Raw genomic sequence first — 14,926 nt, 5'->3', positions numbered from 1 at the left:
CCTTGCCTCTTCTCAATCATCTTTTCTCTGTTCAAATCTCTTCTGTGTCCTCTCTTGAAATATGGCTCATTTCTTTCTTTTGTCTTATGTCAGAGTACCATCCATCAACCCTATTGATTCCATTTTTCCTTCATCCTCCTTTTCAAAACTTATTTTTTCTCTCTCATCCTCTATATCTGCTGAAATAGTTTTTATTTTTATTTACTTTCTGACTCTCTCTCTCTCTCCCTATGCAGAGGTGTGTTCTGCGGACTGCGGGAGTCACGGGGTGTGTGTGGGTGGTGTCTGTCACTGTGAAGAGGGATGGGCTGGTGCTGGGTGTGACCAGAGGCTGTGTAACCCACAGTGTGTGAAGCATGGCACCTGCAGGGACGGCAAATGCCAGTGTGAGCAAGGTTGGAATGGAGAGCACTGCACCATCGGTAAATACACACACACACACACTGTCTACGATGAAAGGTAATACATATATATGTGTCTGTGTGTATTATATATATACATGTACAAATTGTATATTTGTGGACAATTCTTGTAATAAATTCTTTAGGATTCTTTTAAGTTGCACCTATTGATGACAGCTTGTCTAGTCCCTGTTATGTGTCCCATGTTAGGAATGAAACCCCCACTATCAGGCCTTGCTCAAACATTGCTTTGCCAATAGCATGTTGGCCAATGTTCACCCCACTTACAAGATAGCACCTCACAACTTATACAAATGTGGGTACTCCCCAGCCATCCCCTTAGGTAACATATTATAACCAATGTGCTTTTCATAACCTTTTTTTTTGGAACTTCAGTAGAAGTGTTGTGTTAAGTAATTCAGCTAACAATACATTTTACATAGCAATGTATATTTTTAGTAATTTTTTAGTTTTGTTATTTTGATTGACTTTAAATATTTAAACTTAGAGCATTTTTAATGCTGATATATTGTCTCTATAAATAATCTTGCCTATGTGAATGATAATTGAGTGACTGGCTTACTGGCTAACTCAGCCTTCCCTGTCACCAATTACTGAAACAAACATGCACAAGAATCATCCAAAACCAACATTAGGTGATATTTTACACCTTTTTAATTAAAACTATTTTATCCTCATACTCTCTAAAACAGTAAATAACTACATAAAGGAGGAAAACAAACACACACTGTACAGTGAAGCACATTATAGATCTTATGAAAATTATCATGGATCAAACAACACAGCAATAGAACTGTGGTGGGTCCTAACTACAGTTACAGTTCCCTAAAAAATAATAATTCACTTTCTTGAATGATTTTTCCTATTTAATTGCTTTCATAAATGGAATTTGCAAGCAACATTGTGTCTTATGTATGTGAATCCATGGTGACCGCTTCATAGCTGAGTGTCTCGTTCAGGCTGAAAATTATTAGGGCAAATCCCTCCTCTCCTGCAAATGGAGCACAGCAGTAGCTCACGCCATTATTCACATAACCAGCACATATAGTATTTCATTTTAATGGGCCAGTCAGAACTAAGATAACATTACCAAAATGTGAAAAGAAAGTCAGGTGGCATGAGCATTGAAGTTTCATTTTCTCATATTTCTTTATTTAATACTTTTCTAACTGTAGAAGAGCAAAGGTTAATATTTGCAATTTGTCATCGTTAGCAGCCAAGACAACCAGTAAACACTTTGCTTTTACCTGCAATAAATGTAGAACACATCGATTTCTATGGTAACCTCTATGGGTTTTGAGCATCTGTCTTTAAAATACATTGCAAGCAGCAATTATCAGGGATCCAAGCATTGTATATCAGTATAGATTTTACATTAGTAACCACTGTACCATGTTTAGCCTCAGATGTTTTTGAGATTTTAAGTGTATTATTGTTGTTATTGTCAATATTTTTGTTATCAATTTGCAGTACAAATTGACAGCAGCTGCTATCAAAATTTTTTTGCAACTGGTTAACTTGATTATCCACAAGACAGTGCAACATGCCAAAGCATTAATTTGCCACTGAAGACAGAGAACCCTTTCTTTTATATTCAATCTCTTTTAGACACTACAGTTATGTGCTCTTGTTTTTTGTATGTTTACTTTTATTTTGACAGCATAACAAGGCTGACATTGTACGTCTGTGACCTTCAATTCAGGGCTTTTGTGTGTCAGTAATTATACACAGAAATGAACACCGGAACACAGTCAGATCATAGCTGAATATAACATCTGGAGTAAGAAAGATTAGCAAGTGCTTCTCAGTATCAGTTAAAGTACACTAGGTGAGTTATAAAAAAAAATATCTGAAAAACTACAAACAACAAGACTTGGAGAAAACAGCGTGTGACACAAAATGAGGGCAGTAAACATGTCCCTGATCTGCCTTGCTGGTTGCTTTTGTGTGCGTCTGGACGAGTGGGTGTATCTTAACCACCATTATCAGTGTTTTGTGACTGTGTACAAGAAAAATGGGCTCACAATGCTTCATGCTTAGTTGTGATTCTGTCCCCTTCTCTATGAGAATATTAATGACCTTGGCCTGTGCTGCTACAGTGCAAAGTGGTAGGTAGAATACTAATAAATGGGCTGCTTTATTGGCTGAACGTGTGTGTGTGTGTGTGTGTGTGTGTCTGCTAGAGAGCGTGCATGTGTGCGTGAGTATATATGTGTGTGAATACTAATGAGCCCACTTTCCCCCTCTCTGCCACCATTCTCATGTTGTTTAAAGACAATAACTGCTGGAGTAGGGCCCTGGTGGAACACGACCACACTCTGAAATATTCAGTTCTAACAAGCTCTCTAGGCAAGTAGAGATCTCCAAAATAACCACAGTAAATGGCTCTTCAGCACATGCAGAGAAAAGAGCATAATATTACAGGCTTTCAGATTCTACTGAAGTGCTGAAATCAGTGCAGTATTACAAGCTACTTTTGTCAGTGTTGGATATGATAACATAAGGAAATTAAAAACTCATACAGATACAGAAGCCTATAGATGTATGACAATTCCTTTCTGTATTCTGTGTGTGTGTGTGTATGAGAGAGAGAGAGAGAGAGAGAGAGAGAAAGAGAGGGGGATTTTGTCCAAGGTTGTTTTATGTATAATTAAGTTGTTTGTAACATTTGGCTCGCTGTCTCTGGGGTGTCAAATTTAATCTGCTACAATTGAAAATCAAATCAAATGTCAAAATTGATCGATTATCTTCTCTCTTTCTCCTTTCCTCTTTCTCTCCTTCTTCCTCGCCCACCCACATTCCCTCCTCCCTCTCTCCCTCGCTCCTCCCGTCTCTCCCAGATGGGTGTCCAGGGCTCTGCAATGGTAACGGGCAGTGCATTATGGGTCAGAACAGCTGGCACTGTGAATGCCACACTGGCTGGAGAGGTCCAGGCTGCAGCGTTGCCATGGAGATATCCTGCAACGACAACAAGGACAACGAAGGAGGTGAGAGGAGAGGGCGTAAATCAATTTCATCCCCCAATTAACTCAAACTAAGACGACAGTGTGAAAACACAGCAAGATGCATTGTGCCCAGGAATATTTGACTCGTTTCACATAAGTGTTCATATGTCAAAGCCCTGAAATAGATAGATCGATATATTCCCCTCCGAACAAAAAGCACTGAAAGCTCCTTTGTAAATCTTCAGGAGTTCAGAATTGAGTAATCTCACTCACTTTCTCCTGACCCCCACTGGAACTTCCCTCTGCGTCTTCAGAGTGGATGAGAGCTGTATGATTGCACGGCCACAGCACTCATTTCTCAATAGCCCCTATTACACTATCCATCTTTATATGCTGCACTTCCACTACACTCCCATCCACTCCAGAATGAAGCAGTGCTTCTCCTTTTCCCTTCTTCTGCAAAATTCTAGTTTATGATCTGATGTGGATATAAATGCTCTTTGTATGAATCTAATTATACATGCAAACCTATCGACTTTCAGCCATATTCACAGTTTAAAGAAACAATATGTAGCATTGTACCTCAAAATTATCTTCAAAAGCATGTTGATTGTGCACTGACTGTAACAGGGACTATTATATCCCTGTAATTGCCAGTCATGGATCAAATCACTAATACTGCAGTATGAAACTTTGGTTGAGCTGCAGTAAAGAACTTTCCCAAAAACAAAGTCATATTTTGTGTAAATTCCTGCAATATTGCTCTAACACTTTTGTACACTGGCTATTTTTACTTTGTTTAATGCGTGTGTACCATAAATAGGTCCTTAATGTGTTTTTGGTAAATATTAACTACAGAGGAGTAAGTGTGAATTACACTCCTTAAATGTAGGGGGAGCCCAAGAGCCAAGTGGTTCTATAGAGGTTCTGCCGAAGAAGTAAAGCCAAATATGCAACATAGTCTATGCAGCAGAGATTAATGATGTACTTTATTACGAACATGTCCATCAAATTCCAGTAATGAACTCCAGCTAACTCTGTTGCTGTTGTTATCGTTAGTAGTAGCAAAGCTACTATGATCCAGCTTTGTGGTGCACTGTGGTGATTAAAAGAAGAAAAATGTATGCTTTAGATGTTGATTGGATTCAGTCTATACCAGGAGCTCTGGCCAAGACAAAGTACAAATAATACGTCCAGCATGTTGATCCTCATTATTATTAACTGGCTGGCTAGCAATTTATACTGAGTTTCTGTTAATGTGACCAACAGCACACCACCACATGATCAATATTAATATGACTAACCTTCATAATAATAGGCCTGATCACTTGATCATAACTAAACTACACAGTATGATAAACAGAAAAGTCTTGCAGAGGGTTTCTTCCAGCAAAGTTAGTCTTTCTCATCAAGTGTAGACCTGCCTTTTCATGATATAGCAAAATATTGTTTAATAAACTGATTAATGTGGGAGTATTAGCATAGGAGAGAAATAGGATGGTAATTTATACCAACCGTTTAAACCTATAAAATAATGTTTGATTTTAATTCCTGTTTGTTAAATCACAGAGCCAAAGCAATGAAAAAGGCTTCTCTCTGATCATGCATACCCTGTGCTGTATGTGTACCTACCATCCTATATTGCTCACTCAAAGCTCATAGTGTGACTGTCTCTTTCTAGCAATTTATGGCAGGATCAAAAGGCACTGTGAATGGATAGCTGGAGCAGGGCAGGCCATCAATATGAAATAGCACTTGTGTCTGAGGGCTGGTAAAGCGGGGATTGGAGCTGCCGCAGGCTACAGATTATGTAATGGATAGATCTGTGCTGTTTTTTTTTCCCCCTGACGTTGTGTCTAAGTCCTGCCCTAAAGCTGCAGTTCTCTTTAGCGTTCAATCTAATCTAAATAGCTCTTTCTTTCGTTTCATTTTTTATTTATTTAGTAGTCTTTCTTCTGCTTGCTTTGTTTTTTTTCTGTCGATTTTTCTTTTTTCTAAACAGATGAGTTTAGAAACATTTGCTCAATTTTGAAATATCTTACTCTGCTCAGTAAACAACAGAATAACGCACCTTTTTAAAGATTGCAGTCATTCTTACACCATCTATCACCTTTCTATCTCCCCACACACACTCTCCCATGGCCTGATAAATCTGGCTCGCATCCTCTCTGGAGACACAGCATCTCCGAACAATAATACTGTTTGTTCTTCGTTACAGTTCCCCTATCTTTCTCACAGACAAAGCGATTTCCCTGCCTTTTCTTCTCTCTTTGTCTGTTTTTCTTTGTCTTGCTATCGAGGGGTTACTTCACAGAAAGCATACACATCAGAAGGTGTAAAAAAAGTGTAAAAGCCAGCAAAAGTTGTCAGCGATGGGCGTTTGTTGCGTGTTGCAGACAAGACAGACAGATAGATAGAGGGTTATGTATTTGGGGAGTAGGGTTGAAAGAGAGTATATGCACAGAAAAAGAGTGAGCGGATGAAAAAGAGGAAAGCCCCTCAGGGTGGTGAGTGATGTCCTCCATGACTTTGATGTAAGTTTGATAGAAATGTAATTAAAGTGAGGACAAGCTGGGGAAGTAGGGTGAAAGGGAGAGAGAGACTGAGAGAATCTGAACTAGAACATCATTAGGGTTCAGACATCTCTTCATTACTGTCAACTGATCTCATTACAGCAATAGAAGCAAATAAATACACTTACACGTTCTCATTTGAATGATGAGAAGGGGGTTTATTTAGCAGGCTTTTTTAATCATGTTATTTGGTTGTGTTGCTTCACATCAAAGCAGTGCAGTCCCTATAATCGAAAAGAGTACAACTCGGTGGAGAGCCTTGAGAATAAAATGGCAGAGTTTCACCCTAAGAGGATCTGCGCTCTGGACATCAAAGGGCTTTTATGTTTGAAAAAGAATGTGGCATACAGTTGGGTCATATTCAGGGCAGCACGTCCTTATTGCACCAGTTTTCAAGACCCATTCTGTGAACATGTTCTGTATGAAACCAGCAAATGAAACTTTAGTGCATGAGAGAACATTTCTCTCCCTCATAAATATGCATTTGAGGACAAGAAGGTCTATACAAGATGTGGGAGGAGCACACAAAACAGTTGGAGATGCTGGGAATTAATGTGAAATCATGTGAGCTTCTATAGTAAACTATTTTTTGTCGGTTTACTTTTAAAACCAGGAATACAGGTATGAAGGCATGTTTTTAAAAGACTTTCTTTTATAGTAGAAAAAGATCCAGCAGCTTGCTACACGTCTGGATGTTTTTAACAGTTTAAAACTATTTCTGTTTAAACAAAGATGAAAATGTTTGCATGATCATGCTAGCGCTGTACGAGGAAATAGAATATAGTACATCAAACACATGAGGCAGAAGGAAGAATACAGTTTCATCCCACTTTTCTCTAAGTAATACACTGCAGTTAAAAAAAATCACTAATTGAAACAGTGCATAGTATACTTGTAATTGAGAAGTTCTCCACCTTCAATGACCAAGAATTCAATGTTTTTTTGTTGGGGGACCTTTGTGACAGCTGTTCTGTTTCAATGTTAATGAATCTTACAAGAGAGCAATCAGAGGGCTTTTTTATGTGCAGCTTGTATGACTAACTGTAAGCTTAAGTAAACTGAACTTTCAATGCAGTACCTTATTTTACTGGTTTACTGGTTCCGCCCTTTTTTAGATGGCCTGGTTGACTGCATGGATCCAGACTGTTGCACTCAAACCTCATGCCTGACCAATCCACTTTGCCGCGGTTCACGTGACCCACTGCAGGTCATCCAGCAGAGTCAGTCAGCTGGACAGAAAGTCAGCTCCTTCTACGACAGAGTCAAGGTGCTGGTGGGACGAGACAGTACTCATATTATACCAGGCAGTAATCCCTTCAACACTAGGTAGGTATTTAATGTTGGTACCTGCAAGCAAGCTGTGTTTTCCAGTTCTGCTTCTAGAAAACTCCCCAGCACTGCACATTTTAGTGTCTTCCCTTAATTAAGGGAATTAGTTAATTAGTTAATAAGAGTTGTGTTGATGCAGGCTTGATGCAAGTGTGTAATAGTTTAAATCCGTTAAAAATATTAGACAGACTAGGGACTGTCTGTATAATACAGTGTAAAAAGAAACACTGTAGGGATCAAGGAAAAAACTATCTATAGGTACATAAATCATTATGCAGGATGGAAACAATGATTAGAGGGAGAGGGTGGAGCTACAAACAACACAGTGAGTGAAAGAGATAAGGAGATGGGGATTCAATTTAGTATTACATATAAACTGAGAAATAAAAGACATGCCACAGAATGAATGTTAAATAAATAATAGATGTGGAATATTGATTGCATATCCTAGAATATTTTCTGAGTGCTGTCCAAAGCTTGAAGTTCTAAGGTACAGCAAGGAGCAGGACTAGAAAACACTGCACTAATAAATCTTGAGTAATTTCATCATCTTCTTGTCTTATCCATTTTTTTTCTTGTTTACCCATGTGTGTATTTTTTCTGTTTGTAGCCTAGCATCTCTAATTCGCGGCCAGGTCCTAACATCTGATGGAACTCCCCTGGTGGGGGTCAATGTGAGCTTTGTGAAATACCCTCATTATGGTTACACCATGACTCGCCAGGACGGCACGTGAGTGTCCACAATTCAGTCAAGGCATTCAAATTAGGCTGCAGATTGTATTTGTAATATAACAATTCAACTTTTTATATTATTTATTTATTTATTTATTTATTTTTATTTTTTGAAAAAGCAAGTAACAGTGAAATCAACATTCTACTTTCTGTATATATCTTCAGATTTGATCTGGTGGCTAACGGTGGGTCGTCTCTCACGCTCCGCTTTGAGCGAGCTCCATTCCTGAGTCAGGAGCGCACAGTGTGGCTGCCGTGGAACCGCTTTTACGCCATGGACACTCTTGTGCTGAAGACAGAGGAAAACACTATCCCAGGCTGTGACCTGAGTGGCTTTGTCAGACCTGACCCTGTAGTAGTGCCCTCACCTCTCTCTTCTTTCTTCAGCTCCAACCCCACAGAAAAGCACATCATACCTGAAACCCAGGTACGTAGAAACGGGCATAGCACACGCACTTTTCATTTCACACGATTAAAGCATAATGTGTTCCAGAAATATTTGCACTCAGTGAATAAAAACCTCATCAGTCAGTAAGCACTTATCATGAATATGTTAATAATGTTAATGCCTTATTAGCAAAGGTAGCATTATAAACTTGAAATATTTTGTACTTCGCACCCAGAAGGAATTTACAGACAGGAATGGAACGTGGGGGGTAGTTGTGCCAGACTGCCATGAAGTGAAATTCAGTGACGAGTCCTGATTCTTGGTGGAGACAACCAAATAATCTGTGTGTAAAGGCATTGTAATCAGTGTCATAATCAATGATCACGTGTCTAGAATGTCCGGTGTCACACTGTGGAGTGCAATGTTATTCCATGCAATATCACCTATGCCTATTACTTAATAGGCACTTTTAAAGCCTAATGTTACTTTAATGAGGTCTTACAACCAGTGTCTCTACCTTTTCTGAATGCACCCTCCGATGTGCAATTTCAACAGGACAGAGCTCATCCACACACTGCTACCACCTCGACAGCTTGTCTTAAAGACTCAGATGCTACGCCGCAGCCAGTGGCATCACTAGACCCATCCCTAATTTAAAATAGATACTATGTGACACACAGTTAACACCCCTAACATGTAATCTGCAGGAATATTCAAGCCATATCCATCCATATCTATTATCTTTCTTCCAAATAACACACCAACCAGACACCTTCTGATGCAACTATTTTTGAAACCATTTTGATGAGTGTATATACAGGGGTTGGACAATGAAACCGAAACATCTGTCATTTTAGTGTGGGAGGTTTCATGGCTAAATTGGAGAAGCCTGGTGGCCAATCTTCATTAATTGCACATTGTACCAGTAAGAGCAGAGTGTGAAGGTTCAATAAGCAGGGTAAGAGCACAGTTTTGCTCAAAATATTGCAATGCACACAACATTATGGGTGACATACCAGAGTTCAAAAGAGGACAAATTGTTGGTGCACGTCTTTCTGGCGCATCTGTGACCAAGACAGCAAGACTTTGTAATGTATCAAGAGCCACGGTATCCAGGGTAATGTCAGCAAAACCACCAAGAAGGACGAACCACCAACAGGATTAACTGTGGGTGCAGGAGGAAGCTGTGTGAAAGGGAGGTTTGGGTGCTAACCTGGATTGTAAAAAAAACAAAACAAAAAAAAACATAAAACCACGGCTGCCCAAATCACGGCAGAATTTTCCACCAGAAGACAATAAATTATTGTGGTATAAAACCAGGTGTTTCAGTTTCATTGTCCAACCCCTATATATACTTTATTAAAATATATCATGACATTAGTTTTTTGTGAGGTTCGTGAACACATAACAAAGAAAAGATGCTATGCAAGACTATGAATGCAGCGTTTTAATTTGCAAAGATAATGTTATTTCCTGAGACATGGGAAAAAAAAAAAATCCAGTCAGCCACTTATTGCATTGCAGTTTATGATTGTTTATTACAGGCCCTCTGTAATTGGTCTGAAGTTGTCTTGTGATACATGCAGTTGGTTATTGCTATAGAAGAGCTGACAGTAGTACTGTGATTCATATTCCATGATAACTAACATGTCATCATATTACCCACTCCTAGACTAACAATTCATTTAATTGCCTACTTGTTTGTCTTCTCTCATCCATATATTTTCGAGTCCGTTTCTTATTTTTAATTTCTGTTCCACTGTAGGTGTGAAAGAAAGTCGTCTTTGGCTGAGATCATTTTTACTGTTTCTGTTGTACAGCTTGAACCTGTGGTTTGAGCAAGGGGATCTGAACTCACAGCAGTGTAAAAGGGCAACCACTCCCTGGAGTGTCTCTCTAATCGCCTGTAACTCCCTCTTCCCATCTGTCTTTGTGGAAATTATTTTCAGCTGCACAAAGCTGGATTGTTTTCGCATTATATCGACGACACATGCTGTGTTTCTCCGCCATATTTAATTTGTGTTATGAAATGGGACTACAGTCAGTGGGGATTCTTTCTACCCCGTCTCTGGGAGCTCAGGAATATTGGTTTCCATTTATTCATGTTCTTTGCTCTTTCCATCTCCCTCTGCTCAGGTTCTCCATGAACAAGTTGAAATCCCAGGCACCAGTCTGAACCTGTGCTACCTGAGCTCCAGGGCCTCAGGCTACCATGCCCTGCTTAAAGTGACCATGACACCGGCCCTGGTGCCTCTCAGCCTTGCCAAGGTGCATCTGATGGTTGCTGTTGAGGGACATCTTTTCCAGAAGTGGTTTCATGCCTCACCTAACCTGGCCTACACCTACATCTGGGACAAGACTGATGCCTACAGGCAGAGAGTGTATGGTCTGTCTGAAGCTGTGGGTAAGTGTCTGCTGGTGACTGTGGATAGATACGTTTTGAATGTAGAAGCATAGAGACAACCAAACACAGATCAGAGATGGGTGGTAGTCAATTGGTAGTACATTTAAATAAGCAGTAGTGGGAATCATATCTCATAAATAAATGTTCTATATTATATATTTTTAAATATGAATAATTAAAACAGTGTGGACCTGTTGCATGTTTAAATGATATACTTTAATAGATGCTGCTAAAGACATTTCTTCTTCAAGATCATATTAAGAACTGAGTCATCTGTGATGTTATTTTTGTGGACAACTTTATTTAGATTATTTAATGTTCATTTGGAATGTGTACAGCTCTGCACATTATTGTGGATGTGTCTAAAATCTAGAAACAGTACTGTTGCAAATTATCTGCACATTATGATTGTTTTAAATGGCCACCAAATTAGATTTATATTATTTAACACATTTGATTCTAAAATGTGTTAAACGATTATCCTAAACTTTTGAATGGGAGTGTATATTGTTTCATATTGGTGTATATTACTAATAATATAAGAATGCTAAAGCTGTTGGTCTGGAAATGTTGTGCAGTATCTGTTCTATGAAACACTGTCACACAGCTATTCCCAACCCCACATATCACCACTTAAGAGTTAATACAGGGACTCCCCATGGCTCCTCCAGCAATGCCTACTGGAGCTGGGTCGAGTTCTTCCAATTAGTTGAAGCAATAAGTCTAGTCCCTGGTCAGTAATAAAATGCTAAATTAAGTTAGCTCGGTGAAGTGTTGTGTGTTTGTGTGTATTTATTTCTCTCTCTTTGCCTCTCTTTCTCTGGCTGTATGTAGTCTCTGTGGGATACGAGTATGAGACTTGTCCCAGTCAGATTCTGTGGGAGAAGAGAACTGCAGTACTCCAGGGCTATGAGCTCAGTCCCTCTAACCTCGGAGGATGGTCACTGGATAAGCACCACACACTCAATATTCGCCATGGTAAGCTACAAACACACACTCATACATTACAGCTGACTTGAACCTATTGAAGTAACTTAGTTTTGAAAAGTGCTGTGGACAGGGATAAAGTCTATGAACAATAGGATGTGTACTAGGCTACAACGTGTGCCTTTATTGTTATTATTCTTATACAGTACAACAAATGTCTTTTCTTATCCCAGCTTGGAAAGGGTTTAGGGCCCAACACGGCAGCTTAGCACACCCGGGCATGAAACTCACAACCTTGGCATCAATAAAACAATGCTCAAACTACTCAGCCACCCCTAACCAGTTTAGCTTAATGCATTTCTAGCATAAATCCCAAATAAATATAGTGTATATGGTCACCACAAATTAAAATTAAATTAATCCCATAATTACAGTACATGTATGTAGGACATAAATGTTTGTCAGGACATGGAATTAATATGAATTGTATAAATAATTTGAGGCATAAAGTCTTTTCTGGTCTTAAGCTCACTTCTTTATTCTTAAGGACACAGCTGCCCAATGCGTAACTAGTGTCCATTTTTTCCAGAAAAGATCCAAGATAGTGATTCTTGTAACTACAATACAGAAACATCAACACTATTCTGGACATGGTTAAAATTAGGCTTTTGTTTGGTACAGTAAAGTTTTAAGTTAAATTTGTGAATGTAAGTCTATATTGAAGTGTTTAACAAAGGTTTATGAAAGTCATCTTTGCAAAATCACATATTTTACCTCAATCATGTAACGGTAAGTTAAAAATTTGGCTTAAATTATTTATATAATGCATAACTAGCAAACTGCTCCTGTGAACTGAACATAAGATCATTCATAATGTTTCCAAATAATAAATAAAACATGCTGAGTATTTGTCTTAATAGGCCATTATAAAGCAGTACTTGTCGCTGATTAAAAAGGAAATGTAGCGTTTTACGCCTGTCTCAGTTATCAGACATGTTTGGACAGGTTTTTGCTTTTATATGAGAACATTTTCAGACATGGTGAAAGCATACTTGAGCTTGTATACATTAATGTTTTGCTTTCATAGAAAATGACACTCATGTGGAAATGGTGCCTCAAGATTTACACACCCTCACATCCTATATATTAAGAACAACCATGCGTAGTGTTAAATCTTAGGGAACTGACGTATTACTCCAGCACTACCTACATCACTACCTACTCATCACTAACAGAGACACACACTCACACATACAGATATGAACTTTAATATTAAAGTGCAGTGTGATAAAACTGTGCAGCTGTGGTGTCACACGCATACGCACGCCTCCACTGACAGAAACGTGTGCATTTATTGCTTTACACATTTATTGCTGAGTGGAATGTCTTTGCACTTACTCATTCACAGTATTACTCAAACTGCATAATGTAAGCCACTTATTCCTGGTCATTACTCACTGAGATGAAAGAGAAACAATTTTCCTGAAATATTAGGTGTTTCTATTATAGCCAGTCTAAGACCATAAACCACAAGCTGAAAACTTACAAATTAAAGTTGAAGGAGAACATTCAGCATAATCATTTGGTGGGTAAGCTAAATTATTCTAATGCTTTAAATTATACATTAAACTAGAGCTGGACGATATTTCCAAAATGTATTTCACTATACAATTTTATAACGGTGGTTGATGCAATATGATTCCATCCAATATGAACAGTATAAACTCTGCCAAGAATGCCCACAATGAATGTATGCACCTACAAACCTGAATTTGCTGGTTAATGTAATGCACCCTCTAATGAACATCCCTCAGTGACAGATGCTGTAAATAATGTATGTATGTATATATATATATATATATATATATATATATATATATATATATATATATATATATATATATATTATTGAATGTAAAAAATAAAGCAATAACATTAATCCTATCTTTAATGAATACGTAACCCTCTCTTTCTGGTTTCTTAGGTATCCTCCATAAGGGCAGTGGGGAGAATGTGTTTATATCTCAGCAGCAGCCTCCGGTCATCAGCAGCATTATGGGAAACGGGCGGCGCCGCAGCATATCCTGCCCCAGCTGCAGCGGCCTGGCTGAGGGAAACAAGCTGCTGGCACCCGTAGCCCTGGCCTGTGATGGGGAAGGCAATCTTTATGTGGGTGACCTAAACTTCGTCAGGAGGGTTTATCCTTCCCTCAACACCACTGCTATCCTAGAGCTTCGGTAAGATTAATGTGCTGCTGTACTTTTCATAGGAAAAATTACAGAGTTAACAATAGGAGTGGGCGATATGGTCCTAAAATAATATCACGATATTTCATGGTAACAATACTCTTGGCAATATGACAAAACACTAAATTAAAACAATAGTTAAAGAATAAACTACTTCAAAACAGTATTACCTTGATGTGTTGAATTAGAAGTGGGTGATATGGCACGACATTTCAGTGTATAATGTCGTTCACAATATTAAAATATTGTATGCACTTTACTTACCCACCTGATTATCATGGGGTGGTGATTTTCTAAAGGAAAATGCTCTTATTTTAACTTGCAGGTGCTTTATTATCTGATCAGAAAATATTCCTATTAAGAGACAAAACACTTGAGCTCCAACAGAAACAAGACTCGCTGACATTTAGACACACAATTACATAATGAATTAAGACATATTAGCTGTAAACACTTTAATCAGTGCAAGATTAGAGTTAATTTAAACAAAGATTTGAGCCTTTGAATTGCATTTGTTTTAAAATGAATTAACTACAGCTACTGATGTATTTTATTTGTGACAAAATCATCCTGGTTGCATGATACACATTTTTTTGTCTGATTCCTCAAATATATTTGTGCACTGTAGGCTGTTTCACATACAAATACACCTGTAAACAAGTATCATTTCAGTCCAACTACAAATGACATGTCTCTAATAACTTTCCCATTCTCTTTCTCCTTCGTTTTCTCTACAATACAGAAATAAAGATCTGCGACACAGGTAAGGCACTTAACTTCACATATCCTTGTCTAAAAGCCTTGTCTATTGTTATAGTTAGCAGTGTTATAGAACTGACATCATATTTGCAATGGATGGAATTTTCATCCTTCACCTCTGTACCAGCCAGTGCATTATATTCACTTTCTCTCCATTTTACTTTTGATATTGAAGCGCTCTCTTTGTAGACCTTATTTTAG

At 38.4% G+C, this 14,926-nt stretch overlaps 1 protein-coding gene across 6 annotated transcripts in view; it reads left to right on the top strand.

The window, feature by feature from the left end:
• The window catches only part of tenm2b (teneurin transmembrane protein 2b), a 386,378-nt gene that overhangs the window by 359,238 nt on the left and 12,214 nt on the right, over nt 1-14,926 (top strand). For all 6 annotated transcript variants that reach the window (XM_049466164.1, XM_022676169.2, XM_049466163.1 and 3 more), the window contains 9 exons: nt 237-422; nt 3,263-3,409; nt 7,056-7,266; nt 7,880-7,999; nt 8,167-8,428; nt 10,526-10,793; nt 11,628-11,771; nt 13,705-13,957; nt 14,709-14,729. In XM_049466164.1, the coding sequence (XP_049322121.1) occupies nt 237-422; nt 3,263-3,409; nt 7,056-7,266; nt 7,880-7,999; nt 8,167-8,428; nt 10,526-10,793; nt 11,628-11,771; nt 13,705-13,957; nt 14,709-14,729 (1,612 nt within the window). The remainder of the gene's footprint in view (nt 1-236; nt 423-3,262; nt 3,410-7,055; nt 7,267-7,879; nt 8,000-8,166; nt 8,429-10,525; nt 10,794-11,627; nt 11,772-13,704; nt 13,958-14,708; nt 14,730-14,926) is intronic.

The sequence above is a fragment of the Astyanax mexicanus genome, chromosome 17 (genome assembly GCF_023375975.1).
Source record: "Astyanax mexicanus isolate ESR-SI-001 chromosome 17, AstMex3_surface, whole genome shotgun sequence".
Taxonomy (NCBI): domain Eukaryota; kingdom Metazoa; phylum Chordata; class Actinopteri; order Characiformes; family Acestrorhamphidae; genus Astyanax; species Astyanax mexicanus.
Note: the sequence above shows the minus strand (reverse complement) of the source record. Positions and strands in the feature narration are given on the sequence as shown.